Genomic DNA, 11499 nt, shown 5'->3' on the forward strand with positions numbered 1-11499 from the left:
CCCTGCATCATGGGTACCACCCCCCAGCTCTCTGTGAAGTCCAGGCTGTCAGAGCACAGTGGGCTAAGAGATGGTCCATTTAAGTTCCATAAGCAATTATTTAAGACAGCTATTTAGATTTGATTTGTACAACTTTAGCTTGTTAAAAACAGTGCACTTACAACCACTTCATATTTCAAATTTTTTAAAGTAGCAATTTACTATGAAAATAATAACAAGAGACCTGTTTCTACTCATATCTGTATTTTAAAACCTTTGAGTAAGATTTACTCAGACTTCACTATACAAAATGTCTTTTAGCATCTTAAGTGAAGCTGCAATTTTTAAAAACAGAAATGTTTTTAGTTTCTAGAGGTTTCTAGAATGACTGTCTTGAAAGGCCACCCTTCTGGGGCTCAGCAAGGCCTTGAGGAGTGTCTCCAGTGCCTGAGGTGGGAGCACTGGCTGCCAGTGCACTGCATCAATCTGGCTGCAGATGCAGGAGTTAGTCATCCTCTGAGTCACTCTCCCCTCTGGCTGGGACACACGCCCTGATTGAAGACATGAGCTGGTCCTGGATCTGCTTCCTGGGGTTCTCTTCGAGGTCTGTCTTGATGGCACCCGACTCAGAAATCTTCCACTCCAATTCTGTGCAGTGCAAAACAAGAGTCATGAATGCAGGGGAGCAAACTGGAGAAAGCCCACCCTTGGCTCCTCAGGTAACTTCCCTCATCATCCTACCACCACATCAGGGCCCTCCTCCTCTTCTTCCTTCATACCCAGATCCAAGCTCCTGCCCCATTTACCACGCCAGCTCCAGCCAAACCCTCCTTTCCCAGTCCCTAGGGCTGGCACAGGTCTCAGCCCAGGGCACAAAGGTCAGGGTACTGCTCTGTGACAGTGACATCCCCAGTGCCACCCTGCTCACCTTGCAACCAGGAGTGCAAAAGAGGTGATGGATACAGAGCAGCAGCTTTAGAGGCAACTCTCCCAGTGAAAGTGAATTCTACCTTCTTCTAACCACACAAGGGCAGAAGACATGTTTGCACATCTATTGCCAGTGAAGGAATATTGCTCATACTTTACAGTTGTTCCTATCATATACTGACCTCATCACAATCAGAAGAGGCAGAGAATAAATTTAATAAAGGGCAAAAAATTGTGAAAAAAATCATTTACACATCTGAATTATAGGTATTTTCCAGACATGTACCTTGTAAATAGAATTCACCCCTTTGCCTCTACATCACACACTAAATATTAGTTCCTTAAGACAGTAAAGAGAGACTTCACCACCAGCAGTAGGCCCAAATTGGACTGGATTGCTTCCCAGAAGTGGTAGAAAATCAATACAACACATTCAGTTGAAACCATTCTCCTACTGCTGCTGATAATCCTATCATCAAATCTAATTTCTTTCAGATATTGCAGAATAATGAACCCAACATCAGACTTTCTTAAATCTTTGGTGAAAGGCAGATGTGCTTAGGGGAGAAGGAAGACATAAAAGAAAAGTGCAGAAATGTCAGTCCACAGTATTTTATTGTGACTTAATTCAGTAATCACAGTACACTTTCTGTAATTACTGAATTAAGCTGACTCAGTCAGGGACAGCAGACAAACATATGCCATCATCTTGAAAATGTAACAAGGAGCCATACAATCCAATAGGCAAGTGCACAGATTATCATATCACTGCTGGCAAGGGCAGTTGCTCATGTCCAAGACACTCTAAGAACATGCATGGTACTGTTTACCCTTTAATATATCCAGCAAAATTTGTTTCACCCAACACAGGGCACAAATACTTGCACACACAAGACAAATACCTTCATGTTGGCCTATCACTGCTTTTACAAGACAGCATGTGGTTGAGCCATAGGGGGGAAAAAAAAAAAATCTAATATCATTTTCAGTACCCCCCTTCTCCTCCTAAGCCTCACTTCTCTCGTTCCCAGCAATGCAGTTTTGCTTTTCTTTAGGAAGAGCAGAGATGCAGACACTCACCATCCCTTGTCAGGTTCATGCCACCAAACACCAAGGGCCCAATGAACTGAGCTTTGATGTCTCCCTCCAGGTACACAAATATCGTGGGCAGGTTCTTATCGGGGTAGTTGGGAATGCAGGTGGTAGAGATAGCTTTGATGAATTTCACATCTCTGAACTTCTTTGCAAGCCCACTCATATGTTGATTTATTAAGGCACAGAGTGGAATTCTGAGAAGAACAGCAACAGACACACAGAAGGAGAAAACAAGAGACAACTTAAAAAGTAAACAGCTCCAGAAGAAAGGTCAGAAATATCACATTGATGACTTTCTGCAAAGACAAAAGTACCAAAAGCAACTTCTGTATTCCAGCATTCAAAGGAGATCAGCACCACTGGAGATTTTGGTATGTGGTGGGATTTTTGTCTTAATATATTAATAACGCATCCTTCCCCTCTACCCTCTTTGTATTCAGGGAAACTGGTTAATGAATTTAAGATACTTAGAAGGTGCATGAGCAAGCATAAAAGCAAAGCTGCTCCTGGAAGAAGGTATGCAAATTGTGATCAACACCTATGACACAATTAGAGACAAAGAACAACAGCAAGTATTCATAACCTTTCAAAAAAAAAATCCAGCAATGTTAACCGACCTTTTTTTCACAAGGTTTTCTATCATGATGACAGGACTGCAAACCTTACTTACTTCATTTGTATGCCACTAGAAACCAAGCTAAATACACGCTGATCCTTCCTATTCACAGGCCCTTGCATTTGATCTAGAATAATTTACAAAGCTTGGATATTTCAGTGGCAGCAGCTACCTCAATGGAAGCTGTATGGCACACATCTTGTTGTGCTGTAGAGATGTACAGAAAAGCCACCTCATGGTAACATCATTCTAGAATCAAGTTCAGCAGTCTTGTCTCAACAGTATTAAAATTACTAATTTGTTTTTATTAAAATTACTAATTTGTTTTTATTTCTTAGAACTCCAAAATCAGTCCTTAGTTCCACAATAACTATACACTGACCTTGCACTTTCAGCTATTGACAGTGCAAGGTTTAATGGTTTAAAAGAAGAAATCTTACCCTTGTTTGTAGAGGTGTAAGACTACCCATATACCTTTTCCAGCTTTTGTAACTTCTTGAACATAATCTTTTCCTGAAATCTCCAAGACTTCCCCGAATTTATTCTTCATTTGAGCTGCCTTCATTTCTGCTAACCTTTGCTGCCTGGATAGCCAGGAATGAAAAAGACATCTTGTGAATAGATGCATTTCTTTTGACAGAATGTAACTTAAAGGAGCTGGTTGAGGCCCAGACATCAGAGACAAATTACAAACTTCTTCTAACCCCAGAGCAATAAAAGCAAAATGACACTGTACATGCTCTTGTATTTGCATCATGGGCTAAAGCCACATGCAAGAAGTAAATGTGTGTTTCATGAAATGCTTTTTTTCCTCATTTCTGACCTCACTAGACTTTTCTTCTGCAGCTAATACACTGCAAACTAAATGGCATAAGCCATGAGAGACGTTATGAGATAGAGGGAAACCAACACTAATTATGCAAATCTGTAGCACCTTAATCTCATTGACACAAGAATTGGGAAATACTGGAGGTGATTTTCAAAGCTCTCAGGATCTCTGGCCATACACTCAGCAGGTGCACATTATCTCCGCAAAGCTGGGCTGTAGATAAAGGATACCGAATTCAAAAGCTGTTATCCTTTTAAAGACACTTAGAATTCTGCTCCACAAGAGACCAGAAACACAACCCCCTTCTTCCATCATCCTAAAAACATCCTTTCTCTTCAACAATATCTAAAAGCATATAAAAGAAAGACCCTCCAATTATCATTAAAGCCAAATTCTGCAAGCTGCTCTGACCTGTACATTTCAATAGCTCTCTCATCTTCCTCATTAAATTCATCTTCATTCTCTTCTAGCTCTTCCAGAGTCATGTCCTCATAAGTTTTTACTAGAATAGAAGAAACATTAAATCAGCAAAAACCTCATTCCAGGATTGGTTATTAACTTTCATCAGTCCAACAGAATTTATTTACTCTAAAGACAGATTAATAGGAAGTGTGCAGTAGATTTTTAAAAAATATTATCTTAGAATAATAGAATGGCTTGGTTGAAAGGGACCTTAAAAATCACCCAGTTCCAACCCTCCCTGCCAAGAGGGACACCTCCTACTAAACCAGGTTGCTCAAAGGCCCATGAAACCTGGCCTTGAACACTTCCAGCAATGGGACATCCACAATTTCTCTGGGCAACCTGTTCCAGTGCTTCACAACCCTCACAGCAAAGAATTTCTTCTTAATATCTAATCTAAGCCTACTGTCCTTCACCTTAAAGCCATCCCCCCTTGTCCTATCTACTACTACATGGTCTCAAAGCTGGAACTGCCCTTAGGAGTTGGGACTTCAATGATCCCTGTGGGTCCCTTCCAACACAGGATATTCTATGGTTCTATTCTATGATTCCAAAAAGAGTCATAGAATTCAATTCCCTCCCCAGCTCTTTTTTCAGTTCCTTTGTCACTGGAAGGTTCGTGCTAAAGTTCTTCCCTAAGCCTTCTCCTCTCTAGGCCAAGCAGTACCAGCTTTCTCAGCCTGTCATTATTATTCCTACTGGATTGTTAGGAAGTGTTATGTGCTTTAGACATACACATGGAAAGAATATGATGGAAAAGGCCTCTAAGCTGAAGGCTGCCCAGACTAGCACCCAACTACCTGCACGAGCTTTCAAGCTTATAGCAGCTACAGCACAGACATGCACGTTCACCTGGCAGATTCCCTTTGCACTGCTCCTGTTTCAGTTTTCAAACATGTACTTCCATAAAAAGTAAATGTTTCTGTGCTGGAAGAATCCATGTGCTCAGGAATGTATTTGTTTTATACCATTAACAGCTGATCACCCTGCACAGATGAAGCTTTAGTATCCCTACAGACCTGGAAAATGACACAGTACAGTCCTGTGGGGCACTAAGCTTTGAAAAAGAAGAATTAAATTTAAGGTAATCTGAAGTAATGAAGTCCTTGGAAATGTTTTGGTTTAGAGGCCTGTGTTTAAAAAGGAGAATGAGGACACTTATCCCAAACTCTCAACATCTAACTTTCAAGATCAATATTCAAATCTATATATCAATATCTAACTCCTACTAAGAGTTCTCCAACAGCATCACATAATAAATAGACAATAAGTGTTACAAACATTTATTAAGCACAAACACCTGTGCCTGTTTAAAGACTAAAATAAATAATTTGAAGACTAAAGTCAAATAATGCAGAGTATTCCTGAATGGTGCCCCATGTCCTCATAATGTTTCCACATGGAAATTTTCTGTAAGGTCAGATCTGTTTACAGCTGTGGTGGTCAAAATGGTCCCATAGTATTTACCTCTCATTCCATCCTTCTAATTACACCTTGGCTGAAGTATGCTTATTCCTAACAGTAGAAATATAAATAAAGTCACTTAATTATAAGGTATTTTCTTCAAGAATAGCTTAGGACACAAGACTTTTTTTCCCTCCCACAGAAGTTGAAATCACTTTGGTTGTGCAGCATAAAAACATTGCTGCTGGTCATTTCCTTGAGAAAGCTTCCCCCAGGAGCCATTTCAACTCTGCTGCTGCCCGAGTTGGCTGGTCACTCACCCAGAGATTTCTGAAGGATAGCAAACTGCTCCTCTTCCTTTGCCCGTTCCTGTTCCTCCACATTTTCCTTTGGAGGAAGGATCCCTTTCTTGCGCAGAATGTCATTCCACTCCGTGTCTTTGTTTGGATCCTAGAGGAGAACAACAAATGGATGGCATTTCTTCAAGGTGAATTTTACCACTTCCAGAACTTAATACAGTTGCTAAACTGGTAACTGGATGGATCCTCCTGACACCGAGGCTTCTTTCCAGCCCCAGACCTGCAGTACCCTGAAGACTGACTTTGTTTTATTCCATCCCACTCACAGCACATACAGGAGGTCTTGGCTGGGTACCAAAGTTTGAAGCATTGTAACCACTGTTGCATCTCTCACAAAGTGAGACCAAAAGAGAGGGTATTAAGCGGGTGACAGAGCAGTGTGCTAACCTGAGGGCTTCCTTATAGACCCTCAGCAGGACAGGCCACCAAATCAAGGGCCACTGCATCAGGAAGCACTAGTGACATGACACACACAGGCACCAACCTTACGGACTCAGTACATCTCCTTGTCAGATTCAAGTCAGAGTGACTATGTAAGTGTTTAGAGAAAAGCAAGCCATTTCTGTCAGCCAAGCCCATTGCTAAGGATTCAGATCTAAACCTACAGCTAGACTATTCCTGAGATTTTACTGTAAAATAGTTGCAACAATCCTGCAAAACAAGGCCAGTATCCCCCTGCGTATTGGTGAAAAGCAAAGTAGCTGAGTATGAAATTTTCCAATTTAGCAGGCAATTTTATTTTTTAAAATAGAAGAAATTTCAGTGATAAGCACGTATAGGTTGGTTGTGCTTCCTTGCTGTCTTGGCCTAGGTCCAGTTTAGAAACTGAACACACCTAGTGCATTGCTACAGCTTATATCAGCACACCTTACACCAGGTCTGTTCACAGCCACACAACCATCTCTGTTCCCGACTAAGCCCCAGTACTTATGGACTATGGGGCACAGGAAGAGAGGAATAGGGGGCAGAAGGCGAGAAGAAACAGAAGAAAATAAAGAACAATGTAGCTCAACAAACACAACGCCATACTTTTTTTCCCCCGTCCTGACCGTGGTCACCTTTCCCTCAACCCCGCATTTACTATCATTTACTATCGCACTGATGCAGTGCCTGAAACGCCGACTCACTCACTACGGCAGTGAAATAAGTACCGTAGCTGCAAAAAAAGCAACAAACTGCCACAAACGCAGCCATGGAGCCGCCGAACAACACCGCCCCGTGACAGCCACCTCTGCCCCGAGAGAGCGGCACGAACCCGGGCCGCCCCACCCCGCTGCCCCGGGCCCTCGGCCGGGGAGGGCGGCCCGTGGCTGCCGGCGGGGCCCAGACCGGGGTGCGGCCCCGGCCCTGGCCCTGGCGGGCTGGCCCCGCAGCACCGCCCGCACAGGCCGGAGCGGGGACCGGGGGCAGCTGCTCACCTGCATGGTGCCGGCGGGGCCGGGCCGGGCCCGAGCAGCGGCGCTGGGCAAGGCCGGGCAGGGCCGGTCCCGGCGTGCGCGGCGCGGCCGGAGGAGGCGGCGCTCCCGGCGGGCGGGCCCGGCACCGCCACAGCCGCTGCTTCCCGCAGCGCCTAATAAGGATGGTCCCGGCCGAGGGAGGGCTCGGGCCGCTACGGGCCGTGAGGGGGGAACGCAGAGTGGTTGGAAGGCACCCTGAGGATCAAAAATCCTCCTGTCGTGGGCAGGGACACCTGCCATTAAAACCGGTTGTTCCAAGCCCCTTCCAACCTGACATGGAATAACCATTCTTGAGCAGGGAGGCTGGACAGGTGACTGACTTACTGTGGTCCCTCCCAGTCTTTTTCTGTGATTCCCTGTAACTTCTGTTTCCGCTTCACTGAGCCTTTTTTTATCTGTTTGGATTTCATACCCTGCTTTATTTCCCTACTGGTTTATCTGCTTACTTCCTTTCCCTGATCTGTTAGAAAATAAAATAAATAAAATAAGCAATCAAACCTGTATTATCTATTCTTATTAGGTATAATCAGGTATACTTGTGGTGTTATTATGATTGGCTCATAGCCAAATGATATTACCAGAAATTTGTCTCTTGATAGTTTTATTTCAGTTTTGAGTCCGTTTTAAAGTATAACTCAGAAAACACTGAGAAGTGTGCCAGATGTGGTGACCCAAATCCGTTTGGGATCACACCCCATTCCAAACAAACAGACACCTAGGCCTGCCCTTTCAAAGAACTGAGCAGATCTCTTCAGCTTGCTTTTCAAAGACACATAGCAGAGGGAAGAGACCTGCTCCTGCCTCCCTTCCCCTCCTTTTATGCTCCAGCTCAATGGATAGCACGCTTACCCAGATCTCAGTCCCCATTAAAGAGCCCTAAAGAATCTCAGGTCTAGCAAGGGGCTGAAATGAAAATTTATAAGTCCCACTTCCACGTATTGTAATATTTTGGGCATCCCATTAGCAGCCAGTCATTGTGGAGTGGGCTTGTCATGTTCCCTGTGCTAAATCCAGGTTACTGAAGGGAAGGCACAGCCACCTTTTCTGCTTCTGAATTAGGAGAAATGACACCTGTGCTTCGAGAGGATGTCAGTTCTCATGGTGAGCTTTTGGACGTGCAGAGGGTGCCCCATACTGGTTGTTCAATGCCCTGAGATGGCAGGAAACTCAGCCTCACTCAGCTTATACTGAGTGCTCATCCTTGTAGGAAAAGTGGGTGAGTGCCACAAATGCAGGTGCTGTGAGACTCTGACCCACAGCTGATGTCTGGCAGGCAGAACCAGAGGCTGAACTGTTCATGACAGTTTTGTTGTCTGAGTATTTTGCCAGAGCCTGTGCTTCTGGGAGTACCTCTGATTTAAATAATCATCTTCTGTGGCTGCGATACTGTTCACACCCACGGCTCTTGTATGTTGCTGGTTGGAAGCTACTTTGAGTGCCAGAAAATGAACACAGAAAGAGCATGAGCAGGAAATGAGCACTCATTTCTTTAAAGGCTGCTCAAAAATATTCCTTTGCCTGAGGTGAGATTTTTGCCCAGGTGAGCAAAGAGGAACTAGTCAAGCATTCTCAGCACCAAAGCCACAGTAAAACCTGAGCCCCATCTGGGACAGAGTTACCAGAAGAGGGGGCAGAAGCCTAAATCTTAGGAGCAGCCCCATCACATCACATCACTTAGTGGGGCTCAGACACATTATGAACCAAGCATGACTCTACCCAGAACACATCAAAAGCAAGACAGTTTCCCCCTCCCTCCAACTAAAAATATATTTACAAAGCCCATTTTCCCTATGTATTTCTATCAAGCTTCAGCAGGAAGAAGATAACTGCTTTTACACACAGCATGCAGACAGAAATACTCCAGCCAGAGTGGGTGAGAGCTGGCAGTGCCGTAGTGAGGCTGAAATGGAGCTATGGCTCAGCCCCTGCAGACAGCCTGCCTTCTTCCCCCTGTCCCCAGCCAATTTGCTTCTGAGCAGCTGTAATGTATTTCTTCATTTTCCCCAAATCAGGGATTAGGTGAGGGAAGATGAAGCACATGTGTAAATGACTCATTAATTACCCAGGTGACCCACTGGTAAGGAGAAAAAGTTGCTTATAAAAAGTTTCTGGGCCTAGGATGGACTGCATGTGACTTGTTTGTGCTTGGGTGCAGGTTGCAGCAAGGCATAGTCTAGGAGAAAAAAAAAAAAAGAATTTTTGAAGGTAATGTGATGTACTTTTCATTTATAACGTATTGTAGAAAATTTGGGGTTATGTGCTTTGTGTTATTTTGTAAGTTAGCTGCTTCTATTACACAGTATGGCTGTACTGTGAATAATTTGGAAAGAGTATTGTCTGGTAATAGGGATAAGGAGTTATAAGGGCTTTGTTTGCTTGGATTTTAGTAGCAGCTGGGTTTTTTTTAAGTTTTACTATTTTTTCCACCTTCTTTTCAAAGCTTATTCTGTTTTTTTTTTAATAGTCAAATCTTTCACTAAAAACCCTAAATATTAATGTAGTGATGGGTGTTTTTGTATGCTGTTAACAGCTGTGCTAGAAGTTAACTGTCCTGTTTATTGATAGACTAGAAATGTTATTTAAATAAGGAGTTTTGCTACTCCAGTTGTAGGAGTATTCTCGCTGGGCTGAATTTCCTTCCTCATGAGATAGTAATTTCTTTTCTTCAGTCTGCATTGTGCTGTCCAAATCAATTTATCCTTTTCCTGGTACAGAAGACCTCTAGTAGTATTCTCATAGAAGCCAAAGAATATAACTTAGGGAATTATTTAAAGCTGTATATGAAAATGCCCTGGAGTATTTTGGGTATAACAAGCTGTAGGCTGCAAGAATTTTTCCATATTTAGATTTGAAATGGAGGGATGTTGTAACTTGATAGTAGAAGTTATGATGCAGATTGCTCTTGAAAAAAGAGACAGGCCTCAAGTTAGCTTTGAGGTAACAGTTTAAAAAAATCTTGCTGAAGAAGACCCACCGTGCCTCAGTCCTAAATACACTCCAAGTAGCAGGGGAAAGCCTCTCTCCTTTTGAGCCCTTCATATCTAACTTTAATAACTCTTGTCAGGTTTTGCAATGAGATCCTTCTCCTAAAAGGCAGGCTGGAAAAGGGCAATAACTGTTAAAATTTTGCTGTTGATGAACTGTGGTGTGTGGTGAGCTCTTTCCTCAAGCAGAGAATGGGCTTTCCCCTAGATGTGGAAGAGCAGAGCTGACCTTGCTGTTTCCTCCTCTCGCTGTCCATTAGCTGTAGCACCCAAGTGCTTTGACGACCTCCAGCCGTCTGTGTGTCCTCGCTGCCAGAATGTCTGGACGTGGAAAGAAGCGAGCAGTGGCTGGCGGCCCTAGAAGCGCATCCAAGAAGAGCAGATCAGCCAGGGCAGGTCTGCAGTTCCCTGTGGGCCGTGTCTCCAGGTTCCTGCGGAGCGGGAATTATGCCCACAGGATTGGCTCTGGCGCTGCCGTCTACCTGGCTGCAGTGATGGAGTACCTGGCTGCAGAGGTCCTGGAGCTGGCAGGGAATGCTGCACATGAAAACAGGAAGACAAGGATCCTGCCCAGGCACATTCTGCTGGCTGTGAGAAATGATGATGAGCTGAACAAGCTCTTTGCCTGTGTGACCATTCCTCAAGGCGGGGTTATGCCAAATATCCTTGCTCAGCTCCTTCCGAAGAAAACTACTGGAAATGTTGCTTCTCAAAAATATGGTGGTAGCCAGTGAAACTTGCTTTTCCTGGTCTGGTCTGTGCACTTATGGATGCTGGGACTCAATAGCACTAATTTGTATGTGTTTACTTCTTTGTCAAGTACTTTGCCTGATAATTTTAAGGCATTTTTAAAATGTGTAATAAAGTTTCTAGAATGCATCACTGGTCTCCTTTTTTCTCATGGATGGAAAAACAGAAAATGAAATTTTAAAAAATAGCCTAGCATAGCACCTGAGTAACTTTGTAAAAAGTCCAGTACATGCTTACTTTTGAAAACATGTTGCAGGTAAGTGTTGTGAAGCAGGGAAAGGAGTCAAGACACATGCTGCTGTTCCTGTGAACTTTTCTTCCATCTAGCACAGATTCATTGTGCAATTAGTTCAGTGTCTCAGAGGATAAGTCTGCTTTAGAGGTTAGTAACCCTGTGTCTTTAAAGTCTTATTGCTGATAAAACTGTAGTGAGCATCTGCTCCATCATTACAGTAAGTCTCTATCAGGGCAAAGCATGCAGAATGTGGTGGAGCCATGTCTTCTCTCTTAGCACAGATGACAAATTCAGTGGTTTTTTCCATTGTACAAAGTTATCAAGAACTTGAGAAGGGGTCTACTCCCTCTTCTTCCCTCCAAGTCTGTCAGTTTTCCTCTATGGATTGATAATTTTTTTTTT

The 11499-nt window shown here is 43.5% G+C and overlaps 2 protein-coding genes across 2 annotated transcripts; one reads left to right on the forward strand and one right to left on the reverse strand.

The window, feature by feature from the left end:
* Positions 1–222: 222 nt before the first annotated feature.
* Positions 223–7368, reverse strand: PDCL3 (phosducin like 3). Its single transcript, XM_064710698.1, has 6 exons — positions 7090–7368; positions 5633–5762; positions 3858–3948; positions 3058–3201; positions 1987–2195; positions 223–627 (listed from the first exon to the last, which is right to left on the reverse strand). The coding sequence occupies exons 1-6, from the start codon at positions 7366–7368 to the stop codon at positions 485–487; spliced, it is 996 nt and encodes a 331-aa protein (XP_064566768.1). The 3' UTR covers positions 223–484.
* Positions 7369–9212: 1844 nt separating this feature from the next.
* Positions 9213–10991, forward strand: LOC135446628 (histone H2A-beta, sperm-like). The gene is made up of 2 exons (XM_064710710.1): positions 9213–9333; positions 10373–10991. Exon 2 carries the CDS (start codon positions 10430–10432, stop codon positions 10844–10846), a length of 417 nt encoding a protein of 138 aa, XP_064566780.1. The 5' UTR covers positions 9213–9333; positions 10373–10429; the 3' UTR covers positions 10847–10991.
* The last annotated feature ends 508 nt before the right edge of the window (positions 10992–11499 follow it).

This window comes from Zonotrichia leucophrys, chromosome 1, assembly GCF_028769735.1.
Source record: "Zonotrichia leucophrys gambelii isolate GWCS_2022_RI chromosome 1, RI_Zleu_2.0, whole genome shotgun sequence".
Taxonomy (NCBI): Eukaryota; Metazoa; Chordata; class Aves; order Passeriformes; family Passerellidae; genus Zonotrichia; species Zonotrichia leucophrys.